Raw genomic sequence first — 27,810 nt, forward strand, 5'->3', positions numbered from 1 at the left:
CCTAGATAGCATATTCAAAAGCAGAGACATTACTTTGCCAACAAAAGTCTGTCTAGTCAAGGCTATGGTTTTTCCTGTGGTCATGTATGGATGTGAGAGTTGGACTGTGAAGAAGGCTGAGCAGCGAAGAATTGATGCTTTTGAACTGTGGTGTTGGAGAAGACTCTTGAGAGTCCCTTGGACTGCAAGGAGATCCAACCAGTCCATTCTGAAGGAGATCAGCCCTGGGATTTCTTTGGAAGGAATGATGGTAAAGCTGAAACTCCAGTACTTTGGCCACCTCATGCGAAGAGTTGACTCATTGGAAAAGACTCTGATGCTGGGAGGGATTGGGGGCAGGAGGAGAAGGGGACAACAGAGGATGAGATGGCTGGATGGCATTACTGACTCGATGGACTTGAGTCTCAGTGAACTCCGGGAGTTGGTGTTAGACAGGGAGGCCTGGCGTGCTGCGATTCATGGGGTCGCAAAGAGTCGGACACGACTGAGCAACTGATCTGATCTGATCTGATCTGAATAATGAAAGAACAGCTGAGAAATGCTAACCTACACTAAGGAAACAGCAACAGAGTATACTACACCAGTGAATCGGAGAAGGAAGTGGCAACCCACTCCAGTACTCTTGCCTGGAGAATCCCATGGACAGAGGAGCCTGGTGGGCTACAGTCCACGGGGTCGCAACAAGTCGGACACGACTGAACGACTTCACTCACTCATACTAGTGAATTACAGTACAGAGTAACATGCAGGGTATGATTTCCAGTCACAGTAGAGCACAGCCTGCTTTTCTTCAGTACTCACACAGCAAACTGCTCAGTATACAATAGACTCTAAAAACGAGTCAATGAACAAACCAGTCCACATGCTGAAAAAGCTCTGAAATTTCAACATTTCTATTCTTATTATACTACTATTCCACAACACTGTAAGACATTTAATAAGGGCAACAAAATTATACCATAATGAAAGACCTAAACTTTATCCATTAAAATACTTACTTTCTTCCTGCATCCGAGCTAGAATTTGCACATCAGTTACATCATTTAGCTTATAATTGGATCCAATTGAATCTTCATCTAATTCTGAAGCACTTAATTCACTGTCTATAGAGGACTGAGGACTGAGTGGAGGATTTCTGTCTGATGAACTTTTCAAATTACCTTAAAAATAAAATGATTCAAACTTTGGTGAACAAAAATTGAATAAACATCTGTTGCAATTAACTTGATATTGTATCTTTGGGTTGATTCAGTTCACTGATTCTGTCTTTTCTGTTTATAAAATTCCCAGATGTTAAAATTAAAAACTGACCTGATTAAGAATAAAGACAGCTATAGAGACTCCTTCAAATACAATGACAAATACAAAACTCATTTTCTTATAGTTATAATTTATCCATATTCTTATGAAAAATTAAGTTTTCAAAACAGTACTGGCAAAGTAGTTAATGTTCAAATAATACATGCTAGAGGATTTCAACTTTTACCAGGTAGCCAATGAAACTGCTCTATAAATAGATGAATTATGTCGTGTTTTCTCCTCCCATTCAGTCATTAGCAAACACCATCATCTTTTCCCTTGAATAAAACCACCTACTTTTCCTAAACAAGAAAACTATAATTTGAGGAAAATCAGGATTCCTTAGAGATTTAGAACCAAACCAAAGAAAGAACACTAAGCTCGTTTCTCCTACATTATGCCATGTTTACAAAATTCCTTTGCCAAACTAGTAATGGGGATCCAAGGAGTTCTCTGATGTTTAGTAGTGAAGCACAAAGACAGGATGAAGGAAATGACTGGATTAAAAAACACATTTTATCACTATAAACCAAAGGAGGATAGAAGACAGCTCAAAGGAATAAAGGCTATACATATCCAAAAGAGTCTTATTAGGTTGGTGAAAAAGTAATTGCAGTTTTGGACCGTGAATTTTAAATCATTATAACTAGGCTCAAACACATCTTTATTAATCAAAATAGGAACAATTACAATCAACACAGTTTTGCCAAGAAGAAATAAGTTTGTTTATCCCTGTAGCATAAAAATCTGTGCTTTGGGGTTTGATGAACTCTTAGAAAGCATTTTCTGCCTCCTGCTGGTTGTGGAAGCATTTCCCCTGCAAAAAGCTGTTGAGATGCTTGAAGAAGTGGTAGTCGGTTAGTGAGGTCAGGTGAATACAGTGGATGAGGTAAAACTTTGTAGCCCAGTTCATTCAATTTTTGAAGTGTTGCTTGTACGACATGTGGTTGGGTGTTGTCATGGAGAAGAACTGGACCCATTCTGTTGACCACTGGCTGTAGGCGTTGCAGTTTTCAGTGCATCTCATCGATTTGCTGAGCATACTTCTCAGGTGTAATGGTTTCGCCAGGATTCAAAAAGCTGTAGTGGATCAGACGAGCAGCAGACCAACAAACAGTGACCATGACCTTTTCTGGTGCCAGTCTGGCTTTGCGAAGAGCTATGAAAGTCCAAATACAAGCTGGTTGCTGCTGGCTGTCATATAAAATCTACTTTTCGTCGCACGTCACAGTCCGATCAAGAAATGGTTCATTGTTGTTATGTAGAATAAGAGAAGACAACACTTCAAAAGGATGATTTTTTTTGATTTGTGGTCAGCTCATGAGGCACCCACTTATCATGCTTTTTCACCTTTCAATTTGCTTTGAAGGTCAAATGACCATAGAATGGTCAACATTGAGTTCTTTGGCAACTTCTCATGTAGTTGTACAGAGAAGGCAATGGCACCCCACTCCAGTACTCTTGCCTGGAAAATCCCATGGACAGAGGAACCTGGTAGGCTGCAGTCCATGGGGTCACTAAGAGTCGGACACGACTGAGTGACTTCACTTTCACTTTTCACTGTCATGCATTGGAGAAGGAAATGGCAACCCACTCCCGTGTTCTTGCCTGGAGAATCCCAGGGATGGCGGAGCGTGGTGGGCTGCCGTCTATGGAGTCGCACAGAATCGGACACAACTGAAGAGACTTAGCAGCAGCAGCAGCAGCATATAGTTGTAAAGAAGATCAGCTTCAGTGACCCTCTCAATTGGTCACTGTCAACTTACAATGGCTGGCCACTCCGCCCCTCATCTTCAAGGCTCTCATCTCCTTTGCAAAATTTCTCGAATCACCGCTGCCCTGTATGTTCGTTAGCAATTCCTGGGCCAAATGCGTTGCTGATGTTACAAGTTGTTTCTGCTGCCTTACAACCCCTTTTGAACTTGAATAAGAAAACTGCTTGAATTTGCTTTTTGTCAATCATCATTTCCATAGTCTAAAATAAATATAAAATACAGCAAGTAATAAGTAATTAGCCAAAAAAAATAAAGTGAGAAATGTGCATTAAAATGATGTACAACATAACCACATTTATTTAGAATCTATTCCAATACCAAACGGCAAAGTTCAACAACGTAAAACCACAGTTACTTTTGCACCAACCTAATACCTTCTAAGGAAATGCTTTTTCATCTGATCAACTTCCAATGAAGAACTGAAAAATTCCAACACTGTTACTAATATTTCTAATACAGATGTATTTGAAATTCTTGTTTTCTGAATTTTTCACCGTAAGAGTCAGCTCTAACATGAATGGCACATAAAAAGAACAAGAAGAAAACAAAACATAGTTAATATTTATTTCATCAAAAAGAGTATAGTGTACATAATAGGAAATGTACTACAAGGTCAGTCTCAAATAGTACCTGCATAAAAATTTTTAATATTTTTTAAAAATATTAATCAAATATGGTAGATCAAACGTTTTAGTACAACAGTCATGGGTGATATAAGTAACAACTAACAACCTATGTAAAGAGCAAAGAGCGGGATCAGTAAGTGATGAAACTGGCAAGTACAGAGGTCAAAAGTTTGAGGTGATTAATACTTTTTAAGGGAGCTATAATAATTAATCATAACAACAGCAGTAATAAGAGTAACTGAATGGGTGAAATCTAGAGAACAGTAAGCTATACAGTAACAGTCGCAGTCATAGAACCACGCAGAACATTCTTTCCTCAATTATAGCAATCTATCCTTTTCCTATACCCTTGATGGCTCTAAACACCTCCTTGGCACATTCATATATGGTCTAATACTATTATTAAAGTACAATATCAAAGCTCATTAAAACTCCTATTTAACTGTAGCTTTTACAACCCAAGCAAGCATTTGTTAAGAGAATCAAACTTATGACCCTATTTAATCAAGCCACATTAAAAAAATTTTACATATGTGCTAAAGAAAACTGGATGTATCCTGGCTCATCTGTATCCCTGGTGCCTAGTACAGCACCACCTGGTGCTAAGTAGCTCCTTGACAATATCCTCTCTAATCAGTTGGAGGTTTCATAAATAAAAAAACTTGAGCTACTGATGAATAAATTATTTTCTGAGGCAGGGCAATAAGTTAAAAACTATTTCTTGATTACTTCAATTCATTTCTCCTTACCTGAATTTCCAGGAAGTATCAGCTGTTTGACAATAGGAGGTCGAACTGGGGTTGAGGATGGAGAATTGAAACCACTACTGTACGGGCTACTGGCATTTGGACTGTAAGGACTTGTATAACTGACGGAGTTGAAAGGATTATTATACAAATTCTGCCTCTTGAGAGCTGCATTAATGACAAGAGAAACAATCAAATTGAACAAAAGGCTAGTAACATTTCAAAAAATTTCCTGTTAGGCAATTCAGTAATTCATTATCTCAATTTAAATACGGAAACATTTCTACGGGGTGGGCGGGGGTAATATCACATTAATAATCCCAACAAAATATCTCCACTATCTTAAATTCGGTTACGCAAATAAAAAGAGAGCCACATCAAACAAAAATATTGTAAGATGTTACAGAAAAACCCATACAAACTTTTTGGCTAACCCAATAATACCACAGGAAGAATATCTCCTCAATAAACTATTAACTACTAAATTAAGTTACTTCTGTCTTGCTGGGAAGTTTATTCCCACTGTTGAATAGCCTTTAAAAATAAAATGAATATAAAGCAATTTGTGTTTTCTCATTTTTTGAATACATACTGCTAATAACAACAAAAAACTATGAAATAATGAGTTTTAAACATAGCCTTTCCTAAGTTTGGATTTTAGAAGAAATAAAACAATATTGACTATTTAGTGAAAGTGAAGTCACTCAGTTGTGTCTGACTCTTTGCGACCCCATGGACTGTAGCCTACTAGGCTCCTCCGTCCATGGGATTTTCCAGGCAAGAATATTGGAGTAGGTTGCCATTTCCTTCTCCAGGGGATCTTCCCGACCCAAAGACTGAACCCAGGCCTCCCACATTGTAGGCAGACGCTTTAGCTTTACCGTCTGAGCCACCAGGGAAGTCCACTGACTATTTAGCCCATATTAAAGTCAAACATGCAAGAATTCTTTTTTAAAAAGAAAAAAAGTTCCCACCACTCCCATTTTCTCAGCCAAGGAGAATACTTCTGCTAGAAAAAGGTAAAACATCTGTGATATGTGTACAAAATTATAAAAGTAGTACGAAAGATCTCAAGTGAAATTATATGTAAGAAAAATTAATACTTAAAATATTTTGGGGGGCACTTTCCTTTATGGTCCAGTGGTAAGAAGCCACCTCGCAATGCAGGGTACACAGGTTTGATCCCTGGTCTGGGAAGATTTCACATGCTGCAGAACAACTAAGCCCACATGCCGGAACTACTGAGCCCGCACACCACAACTGGAGAATCTGTGTGCCGCAACCAAAGAGTCCTCATGATTCAAGAAGGATCCTGTGTGCTGCAACTGAGACCCAACGCAGCCAGCCAAATAAATACATATATAAAAGTATTTTTTCCTTTCCTCCACTCTATTCTAAAATCTACCATTTACTCATGTTTATGACCATTACCGAAGTATGATGTAGAATACATACACAGATGTGACATTGTACTTTTTCTCAACAGGCCTATCGCCAAGTACTGCAGGGAGAAAAAACAATGATTTCAAGGCAAAATGAAATCAGTAGCATCAAAAAAGTGCAAAGACGCTAATGGAAATGAGGAGATAGGAGTAATTCATTACAACCGACAGAAAATAGGTAAGGCTTTTTGGAAGAAGAGGCAGTGGAGCTTAAATGGATGAGTAGTAATTTGATAGGGCACCAGAACTGAGCAAAGTGTATGGTTTCATCTGTGTTTATAACAAACTAAAGCTGTGTCATGAAAATGCATACTGTGTTTAGGGAATAACAGTGAGTAATCTAGAAAGGTAAAGTTCATGGTAAGGAACAAAACAAGAAAAACCAGCTGGGGCCAGGTCACAGGAGGCATGGAACGCCATTCTTAGGAGTTTGAAATGTGTCCAGTAGCAATGATAACACCATTAGGGACTTCTGAGCAAGAGTACTGTGGTCTAATCAGCACAGGAAAAATAAATGGTAGAAATCCTAATGTTAAATAACTGAACTGGTTAATAAAGGTGACCAAAAAAGGGAAGAAAGGGATAAATATTAAAAACTACAAAGGATTACTAAAGGGCAAAAAAAAATAAGATGGTTCTGAAGTTTCTGGTTTGCTTATAGGCAGAGCACTGGTTTTGAGAGAAGGCAAACATGTTTTCTGTTAAGTTGGATAGTACAGTAAGCTGGTCGGTAGTATAGTTTTACACATATTTCACCATGAGACAAGACATCATTAAACACATTGAGTATGTAGTACATAGCTTGATCTCAATATATCAACCTGAGCAGAAATAGGGGTGTTCGTTCCTTCCTCTTTACTCTGATTTCCTTTGAAGCATATTCTCTATATGGTTATTTATTTAAATACCAGCACTGCAAGTTCTCAACTCAGATTTTAACTTTCTTTTTCTTGAAAAATTTTAATCATACTCACAACATTAGTTAGTATCTATATTACCCAAATCCCCTTTACTTATATCTCTAAGCCTAAGTTTTCATGGGCTTCAGTCTCATATACACTGCCCACTTAATGTCTCCCCTGAAGATATGGCAAATGCACCCCCAAAGCAACTCATTCTTTTCTCATTTTCATTCTCAAAACCAATTCATGTCCAAATCCAAACTTATTCTTTCTGAGCTAAAACAAATTTTATGTCTGCGGTCCTTATCTCAGAACGGTAAAAACATTCACCCTATCACACTAGCTGGAAACACAGAAATCAATGCCGATACTTTCTTCTCCCCCAGTTCCACATATTTGGCTTATTCCTTTTTCCTTTCACACCTTTTCATCTTGGTATGACCCTTTCTCCCAACGCACACTGCTCAGCTATCATCATCAACCCTCCTCAAAACCATCCTATGTTCACTTTTGGCCTTCTCCGCTCTAATATAGTCTGGGATGACAAAATGTTCTGGAGAAAGAGGCGACGGCAATGTGAATGTACTTAATGCCACTAAATTGTACACTTAAAAAGAGTTAAAGTGGGGAATTTTATGTTAAATAAGTCTTACAACCAAAAAAAAAGAAGATGGGCAGAGAACAGAGAAGGGAGAACCTTAAAGACTGAAAAGAAAACTGTAGGGAGTGTTTAAGACAGGGTAAAAAAGATAATGCATTATCATTAAAAAATAAATAAATAAACAAGAAAAGAATGTCTTAGAAACACATGGTAGTTCACTGAAGAGAAGCCAAGTGTGAAGGAGCAGAAACTGTTGTGCTGGAATACAATAGCTAAATTTCTAGGAAGATGTGCCTTATCAAAAAATACATTTAAAAAAGTATCTTCCCTCCAACCTGAGAAAAGAGAGGTTTAGGACTATAATCTTCAAACTTTAAACAGCCAAATTACTTTCCCTTTAAATATATACAGTTATAGCTACTGCTCTGTGCACACAGCTATAAGATCTAAGCATTGTTGAGCAGATCCAGTACTTGATTACACCTAGTTTCGGTTCAAGAGTAACAGCTTCTCTTACAGGCTCCTACTATCTTTAATAACTTTGTCATAATAAAGCAAAACACTACTCACTCCAATTGCTACTTCTGAAGTGTAACAGCTTTGGTTTTCTCCACTATGTCTATCCCATACATTATTTTCTTAAAATAACCACTGCTCCTTACAGGCAAACTACACTTTATGCCAGTTTAACTGTGTACATTCCCCATGCCTCCCCTGACCACTGGGAGCTTAAACCCTGAAAAAAAAGAGCATGTACTTCAACAAAAAAGCCAAAAAAGGTAATCTTAAGGACACAGCTGCCAAGTAAACACAAAGTAAAAAACAAAAACCTATTCCAAATTTGTAATCATGCATCAATCTTTTACTACATGAGTTTTCCGGGAAACTATTACTTTTTTTGGTCTTCTGTTTTTGTTTTTTTGGCCATGCCATGCGAATTGCGGGATCTCAGTTTCCGGAACAGGAACTGAACCCAGGCACCAGCAGCGAAAGCACTGAGTATTGACCGCTGGACATCCAGGGAATTCCTGGAAACTGATATTCTTAAGACAATGACAGTAATTCCAAGAAAGAATCAATAATATTTTTCCTATATTTCCAACACACCAGTATGCTACATTAAATGCCATAAATAGTGACACATATATTTGATTAGCTTTGTGAATGCTATTAAACAGGGCATAAAAGCAATTTAAACCTAAAATGCCAAAAAAAAAAACAAAGCAAACAAAAAGACGATAGGCATGAATACATTTACTAATCACTACCATGAACCAGAAAAACATGCAAGGCTCTTTCATAAAGATTATCATTTAACCCTTAAGTAACACTTATAAGATTTCATCATCCTTATAAGAAAACTGAGCTCAACAGAGTTAAGTAATTCACAGGGTCACAAGCAACTAAGTGACAGAGTGAGAAGGAGGTCTCTAAGGTTCTCCATCTGATTACTTCTATCACATCAGAATTTCCCTGAGGCTGGTGAGATGATTTCAGATGATACCAGACAAAACATTTTTTAAAATAACCGTTTGTTTTAGTTTACATTAGAAAAAAAGCTTGTCATAAAATCCATTATTTCACAAATATTTTTTAGCATGAAGCTAAATAGAGATTAAAAAAAAAAAAAGAACTTATTAAGTAAATAACAGAACAGGGTTATGTGCATATGGCAAAACCTCATAACAGCATGCACGATGTGATCTGAAAAACACCACCAAACAAGGACCTGCCTTCCTAAAAATATATCATTCAACATTTATCTGTTTTTTTGATTAAAGAAAGCAAAGGGGTGAATTTACAAGAAAAATTACAGACATACCTGACATAGTTTGATCAAGTTTGTGGATAAGAGACTTTTTAGCACATTCAACATCAGGACTTGGGTAATCCAAAACTTGCCTGCACCAAACTAAAGGACTAACCGATTTCTGCATTGGTGTAAGTTTTTTCTTTGGTGATGAATATAGCCTAGGAGAAAACAAAAAACAAAAAAGACTAATGTTAGTTACTAAACACAAGGTTACAAAATAAGGGATCTTTTGAACAGATTTAAATTGGGGGATGAGAAGTAAAAACTGATGGAGTATTTTTAAATCACCCACATCTACTTTCTACACAGGAAGAAAATATTATAACTATCAATACAAATCCAAATCTCAACTATTAAGTGAACTCAAAGGAGGCCAACTGTCCTGTCCTAAAGTGTGTCTTATTTTTCTTTTACTCTCATTCAAAAACTATGAGGAAACATGTTTTTACAATAGTTTATTCTGTTTTCAGTAGTTCTTAACTCCCTAACATAACCATATCATTAGGTCTTTGTCTGGAAGTCAGATAAATACCTTGCTTTCCAATTCCCAGTTCCCTTCCTACCACAAACCACATGAAAATTTATCATTAGCAATTCATTCCTTTTACTTAAGCAATAGCCCCTCTGTAGCCGTCTTTTCAAATGATGGTATGTTAGAAAAAAGCAATAATTTAAAAAATCCTTAATAACAATATGATCCAATTTACTAAATTACTTCAGTTTCAGTAAAGCAGAAAGAAGACATAAATTTTATAAGTTCCTGGAGAAGGTATATAAAAACAAAAAGGTGAGAAGACAGGAGACAGGTGTACTTTAATTTCCTAAGTAAGTGTTAGTCGCTCAGTCGTGCCCAACCCTTTGGGACCCCATGGACTACGGCCCATCAGGCTCCTCTGTCCATGAGATTTTCCAGACAAGGATACTGGAGTGGGTCGCCATTTCCTTTTCCAGGGGATCTTCCCGACCCAGGGATTGAACCCAGGTCTCTTGCACTGCAGGCAGATTCTTTACCGACTGAGCTACAAGGGAAGCCTACTTGATTTGTTTTTCCTCGAATGAGTTCAGATGGTATCAACTGATGTTCATCTCAAATGTGACTCTACAGGAAAAATGTGAAGTTAACTGTACTCTAACCAGAGTGGTTTCCAAATTAAGACACTTTAGGCGAAATCTATGATATAAACAAAATTATTGTATTTCCAATGGATGGGATGTAAAATCAGCTCCTTTCTTGGATCCTACTGACACATGGAGGATGGGGAGCGGGAGACAAAGGGCCCCATTTCCCCCTGCTTCCTTGTCTTGTTGATGCTAGATAGAGGTGAAAGTTCAGCGGTCTCACTGGGCCTCTATGACTTAATTTTAACAGAAACAGGGTAATGAAGTAATACTTTTCAAGTTTTATTGACAAGTGAAAACTTGATAATCTCAACCTACTGTAAATTATATTAGCCATCAATAAATTGGCTGTGTCCATCAGAACGCCGTCCCTCTTGATTAAACTATGTATCATTATGTAAGAAATTCAAAAGCATCAGAGTGAAAAAAATGTTTTCAGTAGGCAGTTATTTTAAAGAAGTCTATGTGTTTGTAAGAGATGAGCAAAGGAGATAATACATACAATTACTGCAAGCACTTTTGTTTGGGGTTTTCTTTAAAATTTAGGGTTAGGGAAACACTTGGTTTTGCTAAAGAGACATTCAGTTACATGCTACATACAATACAGCTTATGTGTCCTCTGGCAGGTTTAAAAGTACTGTGAAATGTCAACCAAAGGTTCCCTGACTGAAAAATAATTTGGTGCCAATATCATATGGGCCAAAGTGTTTTATTTTTAGGGATCATTTTAGTGATGGGACACTGAGATAAGAGAACAGAGTAGCAGAAGATAGTTTGCACACATAGGGTTATTGAATCATTTTCCCTCTTTTCATCACTTGAGGAATAGACAGTTTGCTACATTACCTTTTATCTGTTAACAGAAAGCAAGAGCATTCTTTATTGCCAATAAGGGGATTAAATATAGGATCTGTAGGGAGAGAAGTAGTTTATACATGTAGGATCAGCAGGACTTGGTGACAGATTAATGATGAGGGTAGGAAATAAAAAAGATAGAGGAATCCAAAATTGTTCTACAGTTTTTAGCTTTTTGTGACTGAAAGTATTACAGCGCCACTAACAAAAACAGGAAAGCTACCATTTGTGTGGCATAGGGGAGATCATGATGTTTTAATAGATTCTGAATTATTGATGCTTTATTCATTTAGTTTATAGTAGTTTCTGTATTTTTAAGATGCTAAAAGTACCTTACAACTTTCAAAAAAAGTACAACTTTTTCAAGATATAATTTACATACCATAAAATCAACCCGTGTAATCTCTGTACCATAAAATCCATTGTATAATTTGATAAATTTAGTATTTAATTATTCCAACCATCACCATGTAACTTTAGAATTAATTTATATTACCCTAAAAAGAAACCCCTTTTCTGTTTCTACCTCAAGCCCTAGGCATTAACTAATGTGCTTTCAGCTCCATGTCCTTTTCTAGACATTTCATATAAATGAAATCATTCAATGTTTTGTGTGTATGGCTTCCTTCATGTGAATTACCAAAGTCTGAAAGAAAGAGTGAGGCTGGTACCCTGGGACGACCCAGAGGGATGGTATTGGGAGGGAGGAGGGAGGAGGGTTCAGGATGGGGAACACATGTATACCTGTGGCGGATTCATTTTGATATTTGGCAAAACCAATACAATATTGTAAAGTTTAAAAATAAAATTAAATTAAACAAAAAAAAAAAAAGAAAGAGTGAGCACTGCTACAAACCAAAGTCTGAAAGAAAGGGTGAGCACTGCTACCAATACTAAAAGACTTGTAAGGAATATCACGAACAACTTTATGGCAACAAAGGAGGTATGACAGATAAATTTCTAGAAAGATACAAGTTATCAACTGGGACCCAAGAAAAAATTGAGACTCTGAAGAGATTATAAAAAGAAATTGAATTAGTAATGAGGAATCTCCCTCCAAAGAGAAGTCCAGGCCCGATGCCTTCACTTAATAATTTTATCAATACTAAGGAAAAATAATGCCAATCCTGTACAAAATCTTTCAGAAGACAGATCTAACAGTGAAAGACTGAATGCTTCTCTGAAGACTAGGAACACAGTTAAGGATGTACGGTATTATCATCTCTATCCAGTGTGGTATTGGAGTATCTAGCCAGTGCAATATGGCAAGAAAAAGAAATTCAAGGCATCCATATGGCAAAGAAAAAGTAAAACTGTCTTTATTCACAGACAATGTGATCCTGTACATAAAAAATCCTTTGTAGAATCTACTGAAAGCAAACAAAATCAACTAGATTTAGCAACAGGATATAAAATCAACAGCTCTCCCTCCACAAAAAAATTGTACTTCTATGTATCGATGAAGAATTCAAACATGAAATAAATAATTCCATTCACAATAGCATCAAAAAGAATACTTAGGAATAAATTTAACAAATGAACTGCGAGAGTTGTACACTCAAAACAATTAAAACATTGCTGAGAGAAATTAAAGAAGCCTTAAATAAATGGGAGAGATGCCCATGTTCACAGATCTGAAGACTCAATATTAACATGTCAATTCTTCCAAATTGATCAACAGAATTAATACAATCCCTAAAATATATCATCAGACATTTTTATAGAAATGGACAGCCTGATTCTAAAAGTTACATGAAAATGTAAAGATACAGAATGGCCAAAAGGATTCTGAAAAAGAAAAGTCCTTTTTTTAATTTCAAAATCTCTAATCTTGCTCCCTTCCAATTCATTCCATATACTGCAGGTGAACTGTTTTCTAAAATATGAATCTGACTATTAACATTACTCTACTAAAACTTCGATACCAGTTTTTTAATATGTATTTATAGGCTGCACTGGGTCTTTTTTGCTGTGCATGCACATTCTCTAGCTGCAGTGAGTGGGAGTTTCTCTTTGTTGTGGTGCAAGGACTTCTCTTTGAGGTGGTTTCTCTTACTTTGGAGCACGGGTTCTAGGAGCATGGACTTCAATAGTTGTGGCTCATGGGCTCAGTTGCTCTGCAGCATCTGGGATCCTCCTGGACCAGGTATCAAACCCGTGTCCCCTGCACTGGCAGGCGGATTCCTAACCACTCGACCACCAGGGAAGTCACTATGCCAGTTTCCTTTTGCCTTACAGTCTTTTCCAAAACACAGCTCCCATGACCCTTGAGACACAGCAATGATCTAACCATTGTAGTACCTTTTTTTTTAAGCTACATTTCTCACCCTCCTCCATCACTCCAATCTAAATAAAAGCCATATGGTACTAATTTCTAGTCTTGAAAGCCCAATACTTTTGCTTCTAGGTCATCTGTATATGCTGTTCCCCTTGCTCAATTCCACTTTGGGCTTACCTTACCTTCTCCTTGTCCAACTTCAGCCAGCCCATTACTACTTTCTACTGAATCTCATCTTAAATATGACTTGTTCAAGGGAACCTTCTTAAGTATCTTTCATAAGACTATATTAGGTGCCCCTCTATGTACTATATAGTGAAGAAAGGTGTTTTAACAAAGCATCTTTGGATCTACTTAGACATGGCTCACCAAAAAGAAAATTCCACCTCTAACCTTCTCTGAATTAAAAGAAACTTACTTTATTCATTTTTGTCCTGTCTGAAGTTTCTGAGTTGGTATTTATAAGTTGAAGAGAGACCTGTAAAAAACTGTTAGCAGCAATAAAAACATTAAACATGGATAAACCTCAGAAATACTAAACTAAGTTAAAGAAGTCAGCCACAAAAGACCACATACCAGATGATACCATTCATATGGAATGTCTAGAATAGGCAAATCTATGAGATGGAAAGTAGATTAGAGGTTGCCTAGGGATAGGAGAGAGGCTGGGGAAAGAGAAATGGGTAGTGACTGCTAATGGGGATAAGAATTCTTTTGGGAATACTGAAAATATTCTAAACCAAGATTATGGCCATGGTTGTACTATTCTGTAAACATGCTGGAAATAACTCAATACTACAAACAGGTGCTGCTGCCGCTGCTAAGTCACTTCAGTCCTGTCTGACTCTGTGCGACCCCAGAGACGGCAGCCCACCAGGCTTCCCCGTCCCTGGGATTCTCCAAGCAAGAACACTGGAGTGGGTTGCCATTTCCTTCTCCAATGCATGAAAGTGAAAAGTGAAAGTGAAGTCACTTAGTCGTGTCCGACTCCTAGCGACCCCATGGACTGCAGCCTACCAGGCTCCTCTGTCCATGGAATTTGCCAGGCAAGAGTACTGGAGTGGGGTGCCATTCCAAATTCTATCTTAGTAAAGGTATTAAAAAATCTGTTAGAAATAATTGGCCTTTCAAGATACTGCATTTTCCCTTAAAGTAATCAATACAAAGGAATTAAACACCATTAAATGTAATTTATGTATATTGCTAAAAGAACTAATAAAGATGTAAGAATATGAATACTAACAATATGAATATTAAGAAACTAATCATTACAAATCATATTTTGACCCATACATCACACATGCCTGTATAATATGACTTGTGATTATTTTAAAAAAACTAAGAATATAACTATTTTGGAAAAGTAAGAATTTTAGTAATATATTTAGAAATATATATTGTGGACAGTATACAAAAAATATCTTCATGACCCAGATAACCATGATGCTGTGATCACTCACCTAGAGCCAGACACCCTGGAATGCAAAGTCAAGTGGCTTGGAAGCATCACTATGAACAAAAAGAGTGGAGGTGATGGAATTACAGTTGAGCTATTTCAAATCCTAAAAGATGATGCTATGAAAGTGCTGCACTCAATATGCCAACAAATCTGGAAAACTCAGCAGTGGCCACAGGACTGGAAAAGGTCAGTTTTCATTCCAATCCCAAAGAAAGGCAATACCAAAGAATGCTCAAACTACCACACAGTTATACTCATCTCACATGCTAGCAAAGTAATGCTCAAAATTCTCTAAGCCAGGTTTCAGCAGTACGTGAACCATGAACTTCCAGATGTTTCAGATGGATTTAGAAAAGGCAGAGGAACCAGAGATCAAATTACCAACATCCACTGGATCACCAAAAAAAAGCAAGAGTTCCAGAAAAACAGCTACTTCTGCTTTACTGACTATGCCAAAGCCTTTGACTGTGTGGATCACAACAAACTGTGGAAAATTCTTCAAGATATGGGAATACCAGACCTCCTTATCTGCCTCCTGAGAAATCTGTATGCAGGTCAAGAAGCAACAGCTAGAACTGGACATGGAACAACAGACTGGTTCCAAATAGGAAAAGGAGTATGTCAAGGCTGTATATTGTTACTCTGCTTATTTAACTTATATGCATCATGAGAAATGCTGGGCAGGATAAAGCACAAGCTGGAATCAAGACTGCCAGGAGAAATATCAATAACCTCAGATATGCAGATGATACCACCCTTATGGCAGAAAGTAAAGAGAAACCTCTTGATGAAAGTGAAAGAGGAGAGTGAAAAAACTGGCTTAAAACTTAAAAAGTTGGCTTAAATTTAAAACTTAAGTTTTTTTTCAAAAACTTAAAATATTTTTCAACATTCAGAAAACTAAGATCATGGCATTCAGTCCCATCACTTCATAGCAAATAGATGGGGAAACAATGGAAACAGTGAGAGACTATTTACTTTGGGGGGCTCCAAAATCACTGCAGACAGTAACTGCAGCCATGAAATTAAAAGTCATTGGAAGGACTGATGCTGAAGCTCCAACACTTTGGCCACCTGATGCTAAGAGCCGACTCACTGGAAAGACCCTGATGCTGGGAAACAGTGAAGGCAGGAGGAGAAGGGGACGACAGAGGATGAAATGGTTGGATGGCTTCACTGAATCATTGGACATGAGTTTGAGCAAACTCTGGGAGATGGTGAAGGACAGGGAAGCCTGTTGTGCTGCTACAATCCATGGAGTCTCAAACAGTCAAACATGACTTAATGACTGAACAACAACAAAGAAGTGATAATAATCTCCCCCCTACCAATTCTGTCCTCTGAAGTTATTAATATTTATAATTTGCAGTAGGTTTCTCCTGACTTTTCTATACATACACATAGCAGACACATAATTAAAAGATGAGGGGAGAGACTGGAGATACTTTGCTGAATTTAAGATAACCACAATAATCACTTTTCATGTTGCAGTCAGCTGAGAGTAGGCTAACAAAGTTAAGATTTAACTTAAAGTAAAAATAAAAGCTATATTAAAATTATTATTGAAAAACTTCTGCAGATTGGTATGAAAACTTTTACAAGCTAAGGAAAATCAGATTTGAATACCTCAAAATCATCCTCTCTATTTACTCAGTAAGGCATACTCCAAGCAAAAGATTGGAGCCTCTGTCTTCACAAAGCTCAATATATATTCCCTGCAATAGTAATGACATTTCCAGACTGTTAAGTATTTGATCCTGAATAAAGTGTTAGTTGCTCAGTCATGTCCAACTCTTTTCGACCCCATGGACTGTAGCCCGCCAGGCTACTTTGTCCATGGAATTTCCCAGGCAAGACATACTGGAGCAGGCTACCATTTCCTATTCCAGGAGGCCATCCTGACCCAGGGATCGAACCTGCATCTCTTGTGTCTCCTGCATTGGCAGGTATATTCTTTACCACTGCACCATGTGGGAAGCCCAAGATTTTTTGTCCTACCACATCTAAATATAATTTAATAAACTATTAGGATTGTGTTGCTTAGTCATGTCTGACTCTTTTGCAACCACATGGACTGTAGCCTGCTAGGCTCCTCTGTCCAAGGGATTTCCCAGGCAAGAATACTGAAGTGGGTTGCCATTTCCTTCTTCAGGGGATCTTCCCAACCCAGGGACTGAATTCACATATCCTGCAATGGCAGGTGAATTCTTTACCACCAAGCCACCCCGAAAGCACAGCTCGTATGAGACAGGTACTATTATAATCCCTGTTTTATAAATGAGGTCACTGAAGCATAGTGAGATAAATGACTTGCCCAAGGTGACATAGCTGTTAAGTGGCAAAATCACGATTGCTTGAGAACAATTGCTCTTAACTATCATATTTTTCCAACTAATACCATTACTTTAAAAAATGCAAAAGATACTTGTAAAGACGTCAATATAATAATCATCCTAATGGCCTTCTGCTGTTCCCTGCTTTCTTCTAAGCCCTATGAACCACAAAATATAAAGCTGTAATTGATCCTACTATTACAAGGAAAAAAATCACAATGCAACTGAAGAAAGTATCTTTAGTTTATTTGTAATTATGCAATTGAAGAAAAGTATCTTCAGTTTACATGCAATGTAAGTCTTTTTAAATTTTAGTAAATAACAGTGGTAATTATTTGCAAGGCAAATTCATTAATGAAGTCTTAGAACAGTTTACAAGCCCCCAAATGACATCAGCTGCAGGGTAGAATACAGATATAAATTGCTAGTATGTCAGCAAAACACAACATGCTGAATCAAAAAATGGCAGAGCAAGTAGAAGAGACTGAAGAAAAGTTTTAAAGTAGTAAATCTCAAACTTCTGGACAGTGACATGCTATGCTTCCATTTTCATTTCATGAGTCTCTTGATTCTCATTTTGGTATGGTGTGGGTTTTTTAATTTTAAGAAAATAAAAACAATTTTGATATTCCTTGGGATGCCACAAAACTGAGGCTGGAAATTCTTTAAAAAGGCAAACATCTAGTGTTGAGGCATAATCATGTACTGCTGGAAAACAATAGTAACAATGAGATCAACTGGGAGTGTAGCAATCAGAAAATGAGTTGTTTCTTTTTGAGAAAAAACATCAGGAAGACTGAAGTCTCAAACTATATGAGATGCTGCAAATTATAGCAAAAGCATGTATCACATCTATATATTTCATGAAATGTGTGTGTGGTTCATATTGATTCTCTTAAGAGTATTTTGCTTGTCAACAGCTAATTTTATCTGTGAAATGCCTTAAACAAGACTTCAGCTGTTTAAGAAACCATGGTTCTTACAGCTAAGAAGTTAACTTTTAGCAAACGATATGTTCTTCAAGTCCTAAATAATAATAATGTATGTGTGTGTGTGTCAGTTGCTCAGTCATGTCCAACTCTTTGCAACGCCATGGACTGTAGCCCACCAGGCTCCTCTGTCCATGGGATTCTCCAGGCAAGAATACTGGAGTGGGTTGCCATTCCCTTCTCCAGGGGATCTTCCCAACCCAGGGATTGAACCTATGTCTCCTGCATTGCAGGCAGCTTCTTTACCATCTAAGCCACGAGGGAAGCCCAATAATAATGTATACTGACTTTTAATGGTTTGTCAACCAAGCTTAGGTTTTTAAAATTAATATATATTTTTCTTAGTGTTGGAAAGGTTTCTGCAAAAATATCTGAGAAAAGATGTGAAAGCAGCAAGTTAGAATTTACTAAACACTGGTAACAAAGATTTATCAACACAATAAACACCAAACTGTCTTCTCAGAGAATCTCCTATTTGCAGTATTCCTACAGGTTCTAAAATTAGATTTTTGAATTATTGTAAAATTAGAATATTTTGTCCACTTTGTGAAAACACGAATCAAATAGGAATAGAAGAAATCAAAATACATATATTAAGATAAACATATATTCAAATATAAGAATTTAACCACAACAATACGCTAGCCTAAAACATTAGGTAATTACAGTGCTAATATCTTTATGTTACATGACAGAGCAGTAAGAGTAAGTAATACATTATACTCTGCTTTTAGAACTAAAGTTAGTATTAAGGCCAGTCCAGACATTCTCTTTTCTTTTTCTTTTGAAAAGATAGATACAGAAAGATAGGAATGAGTATGTGAGGGTTCCTTATCATTAAAGTGTACTGTATACCGAGATGGTTAGAATGCATAAAATACATTTTAGGGGGTTTGGGGGAAAGTATTTAACAATGTCCTGGAGAGAAAACCCAATCTAGTCCTCTACTGTTCAAGCCTGCAGTTGTATATATACATAAAAGTTATATATATTTAACTCTCTGTCATATACAACTCCAAGCATCTCAGGGCCAGAAATATTCGTGTCATCTATTATGGCCCACTCTTATTCCCAAAGATAACTGCCTGGCACACAGTAGTTTTTCCTAATGTTCAGAATATTACTATTTTATTACTTAGAAATGTGTATGAAGCAAAGTTACTAAATCAGATACTTCTTCCTGCAATACAGCACTAAATATTTCTGATTAAGTAGACAATGTAAGTATGCTTTAGTGTAATACTTGGGGTGATTTTGCCACCAGGAAACATCTGGCAACATATGACATTTCTGCCTGGCTAGGGGTGTTGCTAGACATCATAGAATACACAGGACAGCCCTCACAACAAAGAAGTATGTGTCCCAAAGTATCAATTCTCTCATATAAGACAGTAAGATCAAAATGCTATTTTTAAGCAATGTAAATTAACTTTCTTATAAGCTATGTAGATATAAAATATCTACACTGCTTAAAAATATCATTTTGATATTACTTTTATAGGGCTTCCCTGGTGGTTCAGACAGTAAAGAATCTGCCTGCAATGCAGGAGACCTGAATTTGATCCCTGGGTTGGGAAGATCCTCGGGAGGGGGGCATGGCAACCCACCTCAGTATTCATGCTTGGAGAATCCCCATGGACAGAGGAGTCTGGCAGGCTACAGTCCACGGGGTTGCAAAGAGTCGAACACGACTGAGCAACTAAGCACACCAACATTTTATAAGAGGAATGAAACAAATCTGATCTTGAATCATTTAGCTTGGTATGACTGTTTTTTTTTGCAATCAATTGTAAGTGGTTGGGATGAAATGGAAAGACCATCATCACGGCTCAGTACTTTGATTTGGATTCCAGTTTTGCTATGTGTTTCTGGACCCAAGAGGTGGGTAAAGATCAGACTTGGTTTTCTAGCACACAAAGATACCTACATCTCCTGTTCCCACCCACATACCACTGCCACATTATTCTTTTCAAAATACCATTTTGTTAAGGATATTCCAACACTCAAAAACCTCCTCCTAGATTTCAGAGATCATCCACAGTATGGTCTCCAATCCAATGATTCAACTTTCTTCAGTTCAGTTCAGTCTCTCAGTCGTGTCTGACTCTTTGTGATCCCATGGACTGCAGCATGCCAGGCTTCCCTGTCCATCACCAACTCCTGGAGCCTACTCAAACTCATGTCCATCGTGTCAGTGATGCCATCCAACTATCTCATCCTCATCCCCTTCTCCTCCTGCCCTCAATCTTTCCCAGCATCAGGGTCTTTTCCAATGAGTCGGTTCTTCGTATCAGGTGGCCAAAGTATTGGAGTTTCAGCTTCAGCATCAGTCCTTCCAATGAATATTCAGGACTGATGTCCTTCAGGATTGACTGGTTGGATCTCCTTGCAGTCCAAGGGACTCTCAAGAGTCTTCTCCAACATCACAGTTCAAAAGCATCAATTCTTCGGCACTCAACTTTCTTTATAGTCCAACTCTCACATCCATACATGACTACTGGAAAAACCATACCTTTGACTAGACAGAGCTTTGTTGGTAAAGTAATGTCTCTGCTTTTTAATATGTTGTCTAGGTTGGTCACAGCTTTTCTTCCAAGAAGCAAGCATCTTTTAATTTCATAGCTGCAGTCACCATCTGCAGTGCTTTTTGGAGCCCCCAAAAATAGTCTCTCTCTGTTTCCATTGTTTCCCCATCTATCTGCCATGAAGTGACGGGACTGGATGCCATGATCTTAGTTTTCTGAATGTTGAGTTTTAAGCCAACTTTCTTACTTGTTCCCTAACAAACTTCACAGGCTTTGCTTCATCCTACTCAGATGAGGCACTCATTCTTTTCCCTGTACTTTTTGATTCAGAAAGAAATACCCATTGATCTATCTGTACCCATTGTTGGAAGCTGGTAAAGAATCTGCCTGCAATGCGGGAGACTTGGCATCGATCCCTGGGTTGGGAAGATCCCACTCCAGTATTCTGGCATGGAGAATTCCCTGGACTATATAGTTCATGGGGTCACAAAGAGTTGGACAGAACTGAGTGATTTTCACTTTTCACTTCCTCACATTCAAGTCCATATAAATTTTTCTTTTAAGAACTCTCACTGCTGGTTTTATAGAGAATCAAATTCTGTTCTCATAATGTTTCCAAGTTAAACTCCAAGCACTTGAAGGCTTAGTGTAAAGCCACAGTCAGTCATTTAAACAAACGTTTATATGGTAGCTACCACTGGCCAGGCATGGTGCTAAACAGGAATCCAAAGATAAATTAAGACAAAACTGAATGATTGTACCCAACACAGTACTTGTTAGCTCTCTCAGTCATAGGCAGTACTACCATCGAAACCTACAGCACCTACTCATCAAGTTCCAAACCTCCAGATTCAGGTTTCTAGGATTTATCTTTTTTGGGAGGATTTTGTTTTTTCAATCCTCTCCAGATCAGCCTGAGTGAAAAATAACCAATGGTAAACAAGAGTTTCACTATGACAAGTCAATGAAAAACCCATTATCTTCCTCCTAGGGGGGAAATTAGCAGGTTCACTCAAAAGATAGTCACATCCTAAAACTATTAATTTACTCCTTCTATATCTACTAGTTATTAATAAAGACATACAATATAATCTCTATAATTATAAAATACAGCACTAATTAGGCACGAAATGCATATACTTAAAACCTCCTCACTAACTTGATAGCATCTATTAAATTCCATTCCTCATGTTTATCAGACTCACAGGTTATTTGTGGACTTAACCTGGCTCACTCCTTGCTTCTTCTTCATACTTTTCAAACAAAACAACCCTTAACAGCCACACACGGTTGGGTGCTTTCTGACTCTCTCACAGACAGATGAGCAGAAGTTCCTGAATGGAATAGTGGAGGGTTGTGGGTGGGAGGAATCTCCTTCTAGTAAATTGTTAGAAGTGGGATATGGTTTGATTCATCCTCATGAATTCTGAACCTCCAAATTTTAACTAAACACTATTTCTCTATTTCTAAGTATTTCCATAAACTTCACGGTACTGCATTATCTTGCTTATCTATTATTTTTCAGATTTCAAGAAGATATAATCACTTTTTATTTTCCTCCCTATAGTTCTTTAATATTGTCAAGAAATTGCAATTTTACTCCAGAATTTGAACCTTTTCCAAGATTAAAGCAAACTGTATATTTTGCATTTTGTGTCTTCCTCTTAAATAATCTAGTTTGTTCCTAAAGGTGTCCACATCCTCCATTAGATTCCCAAATGAAAGATCACAGAGGATGTGATTTTTGAGTAAACAGAACATGCAAAATAAGAACTTGTATTACTGAAAGACTTAAAACCTAAATGTTTTTACAAGTTCACTTTTATTACTAAACTATTATAACAGGAGTCAACATGCAGAGTGCCTTGGCTAGCACAAGTCATTATTATAATGAATTTGTTGCTATTTTATTGTTTAATTGCTAAATGGTACTTGACTCTTTTGTGACCCCCATGGACGTAGCACACAAGGCTCCTCTATCCATGGGATTTTCCAGGCAAGAATACTGGAGTGGGTTGCCATTTTCTTCTCTAGGGGATCTTCCCAACCCAGGGATCGAATCCACGTCTCCTGCATTGGCAGGATTATTTACCACTGAGCCATCTGGGAAGACCATTATGAAGAAGAGTACATTATTATTAATATAACTCAATGCATTTACATTAATACATTATTTAATGCTATTTACTATCCAAAGTATTTTTTTAATCATGTCAAAATTAAAAGAATTTACTGATATATAGATATGCTCCCAACAGAAGGCAAGAAGGCAGGGATCTGGGAGAAAAGGAGTCTTTTGGGGCTATCTGGGCATCAGCACCAGCCAGGTACTTCAGGAAGTCTGGCACAGGAATCTGCATGCAAAGTAGTCCCAAAAATGAGACTGAGGAGAACAAGCAACATCAGTGACCCAGAAGGCTCACAATGTGAACTCCAAGCTTTAGAATTCTTTATCTGGTATCCTTGGAAAATTAAGCTGTTTGGATCCCTCCCCCCAACAAAAACAGACTACTGACCACAGTAGTATCTTTTTGATCCACCTCCTAATGAAAATAAAAATAAACGAATGGGAGCTAATTAAACTTAAAAGCTTTTGCACAGCAAAGAAGATCATAAACAAAAAGACAACCCACAGAAAAGGAGAAAATATCTGCAAATGAAGTAACCAAGAAGGGATTAACCTCTAAAGATACAAACAACTTATGTACCTCAATAAAACAAACAAACAAACAAAAACCAAACAACTCAATCAAAAAAATGAGTTGGGGGCGGCGGGAAGAGCAGAAGATTAAACAGACACTTCTCCAAAGAAGACATACAGATGGTCAAAAAGCACACAAAAAGATGCTCAATATCACTAATTATTAGAGGTATGTGAATCAAAACTACTATGAGGTATCACCTCACACCAGTCAGAATGGTCATCATCAAAAGATCTACCAACAATAAATGCTGGGGAGGGTGTGGAGAAAAGGGAACCTTCCTACACTGTGGGTGGGAATGTAAATTGGTACAACATTATGGAAAACAGTATGGAGGTTCCTTAAAAAAACTGCATACAGAACTGCCACATGATTCAGCAATCCCACTATGGGTATACTATGGGCATATATTCAGAGAAACCATAATTTGAAAAGACACACGCACCCCAATGTTCACCGCAGCACAATTCACAACAGCCGAGACATGGAAGTGACCTAAATATCCATCACGTTGTATTATGATCCCTACTCTATGTGACCACAGACTAATGAAACTGACTTCAATTAGTAGGATTTATCACTAGGATTTTTTAATTATAAAAGCAACTTGTGTTCGTAACAGAAAACTGAGAAATCATAAAATATACAAAGAAGTATAAAACAAAGTATATCTTTTATCCTACCAAAGAGATAATTTTGAAACTGATTTTTGATATAAGACACTGTATCTTGACAGTATTTTAATTAATTCATGGGAGAGTACAGTTTCAATATTGCCATTATGCAGACTACATGTGCAATTCCTTACTGTTAACTGGTATTGGGGTCATGCAAGTCATGCAAAAAATTTGGTCTCATTATTTCCAGCTTCACCTAGTTTCAATTTATCATTGACAATCAGATTGATTCAATTTAATATAGCTGAACTCACAAGATTCTGAAAGCCTGTTTTGGATACACAAAGATGAATATGATACTGTTCCCTCTGCTTAAAATACTCACAATCTAGACAAGACAGACCAAAGAGGAGGTTGTGATGTTACACGTGCTCTAAAAAGAAACATAAACAGTAGTAGGTAACATTGAAGAGGAAGTAAACCAAGTGGGAAATTTAGAATTTCAGAGAGAAAAAGAAGATACTCTATACAGAACAAACATTAAAAGGTAATAGGCCTGAATGTTCATGAAATTTCCTAACAGCAAGTAAATCTAGGAAAAAGGTGAACTGGACTTACACTGCTGAGAGCTTCAAATATCTTCCTAACCCATTTTTATTCACTAGGCATAATAATGACTTTAGACAGTTTTCAAAACTCAAACCTACCCTCAACAGGAAAAGAATTTGCCATTACTAAGGATATTCAAAGAAATGTGCCACAGATTTATAAAAACTCCATGATGCTTAAAGATCTCTCCCACATTTAAGCTTAGCACTTTGTCTTGAAGGTATCTTATGTTCCCAAAAGACTACAATATTTTAATCACGGAAACAGAATTTAAAAGAAGACTTAGAAGTAATCAAATTCAACTTTTACCTCTTTCTAACATCCCTTGCCACAGGACAATTAACTCTTACTGCTAAAAGTTACTCACAACACTTTTTAAAGGCAGTTCATACTGTCTAGGAACAGCTCTACTAGAACATTTTCCTTCTATTAATTAAATATTTGCTTACCTCTAATATATACCTTGGCCACCCAGTGTAAAGAGTCAACTCATTGAAAAAGACCCTGATGCTGGGAAAGACTGAAGGCAGGAGGAAAAGGGGATGACAGGGGATGAGAGAGTTGGATGGCATCACCGACTCAATAGACATGAGTTTGAGCAAACTCTGGAAGATGGTGAAGGACAGGGAAGCCTGGCGTGCCACAATCCATGGGTTCGCAGAGAGTCGGACACGACTGAGCAACAACAGTGTATACCTACTGTCCTAGTGATGATCTCCAGAGTTATACAGAATAAACCTTAAAAAATCAATCTATCTACAGGTTAAACAAATCAAGATAAAATGTTATTTACCAGGCACGGTTTTAAGGCTTGGTAAAAATTTCAATGAACTATATTAGCTGTGTGACATCAAGTTTAATTTCCTTACTTGTAAGATGACAAGATAACATGACACCTTCTTATCAATACGATCAAGATAAACTTTGAAGACACAACAATAAATGAAATAAACCAGACACTAAAAGAGAAATTCTACATGATTCCACTTCCATGTGGTACCTAGAGTAGTCAAACTCATAGACAGACTGTAGAGTGGTGGTGGTGGTGAGGGGCTGGAGGCAGGGTGAATAGGGGAATGGGGAGTTACTGTTTATACAGAATTTCAATTTGTAAAGATAAAGTTCTAGAGAAGGATAGTGGAGATGACCTCACAACAACATAAATGTTTAATATGCCACTGAACTATACACTTAGAAGTGACTAAAATGGTGAAGTTTTTGTTTTGTATATTTTACCCTAATTGAAAAAAAAAAATGGGGATAATAAATACAATTACAATTCAAAACAGATTAAATGATTTAACATGCATAAAATGCCTTGGTATAAAGAACATGCTCAAACAATAATGACTATAATGTATTTTACCAATCACGTGGCCTTTCTTGGTCAAATTCAATTTTTTAAGAAAGCAAGAAAACGCATTACTATGTCCCGAACTGTTCTAACATTGGGCTGCTCACACATACAGGCTCTAAGAATTTGTTCATTGAAGAAAAAAGAAAATATAAAGTCATGTTAGAATCACTGGGAAACCAGAGTTAAGGGAATAAAATGGTCATCTGATGTATAACTTCTGATTCAATTAAAACACACACAAACCATGTTACTTTAAAATAACATCTCCTTGGTACAGAAGAATCCAGAAGATAAAACTTTAAGATTTTAATCAGTGAGCCATTGCCAAATCATAAGTGGTGGCAAGTATACAAATTAAATTGCTTTATAAACCTGGGCTCATCATATTAAATTACAAATTCTACCGACAGTTTCCTACAAAAAGCATACATAAAACAAAATGGTCAGGTAATAAAGTCCATTCTCAAAAGTGAAGGGCTATGAGAAAAAAAATAAAGTAAAAACTACATACCTATCGATCGCTGAGCTGGGGAAAGTTTATCAATAAAATTTATTGACGAGCAGTCTGAGTGAAAGTGCCTTCATAAACTTAAAACTGATTTAAAGTAAAGCAAATTTAACAGGATATGAGGAACAATTTAGATTTCCAATCTCAAAAACTTTTAAGGGGACCTCGCTGGTGGCACAGTGGATAAGAATCCACTTGCCAATGCACAGGACACGGGTTCAATCCCTGGTCCAGGAAGATTCCACCTGCAAAGGAACAACTAAGAAATGAAAGCAGAGAGACACTAAAACTAAATTTAATTAAAAATGTTAACTAATTATAAAACTAATGATGATATTACAGGAGCTGACTATAGGCCAATAGGCCAAAGAAAAATATGAATGATGTTATTTACCTAATATAAATTCCATACAAAGAAAAGATGTAATAGTGATGGTCTAAAAACATTCAGAGCACATTTGATGATATTAAAGACAGGAAACTGGTATTGTAGTTAGGTTTAAAAAGAGTCCATATCTTCTACTATAATATTTAGTAATTAAATGATACGACGCCTTTGCTTTTCAATATGCCAAGGAGATCCAACCAGTCCATTCTAAAGGAGATCAGCCCTGGGTGTTCTTTGGAAGGAATGATGCTAAAGCTGAAACTCCAGTACTTTGGCCACCTCATGCGAACAGTTGACTCATTGGAAAAGACTCTGATGCTGGGAGGGATCAGGGGCAGGAGAAGGGGTCGACAGAGGATGAGATGGCTGGATGCCATCACTGACTTGATGGATGTGAGAGTCTGAGTGAACTCCGGGAGTTGGTGATGGGCAGGGAGGCCTGGCATGCTGCAGTTCATGAGGTCACAAAGAGTGGGACACGACTGAGCGACTGAACTGAACTGAACTGAAAGGTTTGTTTCATTGTTCATTCTACTTTTGTACATGTTTAAATTTTTCAAGTTCACTGCAAAGACAGGCCAGAGTTGAATTAAAATAAAATGGTGATGATGATGACAAAGCTAACACTTATATTTTTAGTTTGTACCAAGAACTTGTAAATGCTTTACAGATATTTAATTCTATATGGCTGGTATAATAATTAACTCTACAAACAATGAACAGTCTCAAGCACAGAGAGTAAGTGGTTGACAAGGTCATGCAGTTGACAAGGGTGGGACTACAGTCTGACTCCTGGGGCTCTAAAGGCCACTTCGGCACAAGAATAATGAGTACCAAATGAGGTCATCAGATAAATAAAAAATGTAC

General features: G+C 37.2%; 1 protein-coding gene across 4 annotated transcripts in view; it reads right to left on the reverse strand.

Moving 5' to 3' along the window:
* Positions 1–27,810, reverse strand: part of SLAIN2 (SLAIN family member 2) — a 69,152-nt gene that overhangs the window by 33,455 nt on the left and 7,887 nt on the right. For all 4 annotated transcript variants that reach the window (XM_086405862.1, XM_086405861.1, XM_086405860.1 and 1 more), the window contains exons 2-4: positions 9,214–9,362; positions 4,450–4,614; positions 999–1,160 (exon numbers count right to left, since the gene is read on the reverse strand). In XM_086405862.1, coding sequence (XP_086261988.1) covers positions 999–1,160; positions 4,450–4,614; positions 9,214–9,328 — 442 coding nt within the window. In that variant the 5' untranslated portion in view covers positions 9,329–9,362. The remainder of the gene's footprint in view (positions 1–998; positions 1,161–4,449; positions 4,615–9,213; positions 9,363–27,810) is intronic.

This window comes from Bos grunniens, chromosome 6, assembly GCF_055505025.1.
Source record: "Bos grunniens cultivar Pamir isolate PY7600 chromosome 6, Bosgru_T2T1.0, whole genome shotgun sequence".
In the NCBI taxonomy this organism is placed as follows: domain Eukaryota; kingdom Metazoa; phylum Chordata; class Mammalia; order Artiodactyla; family Bovidae; genus Bos; species Bos grunniens.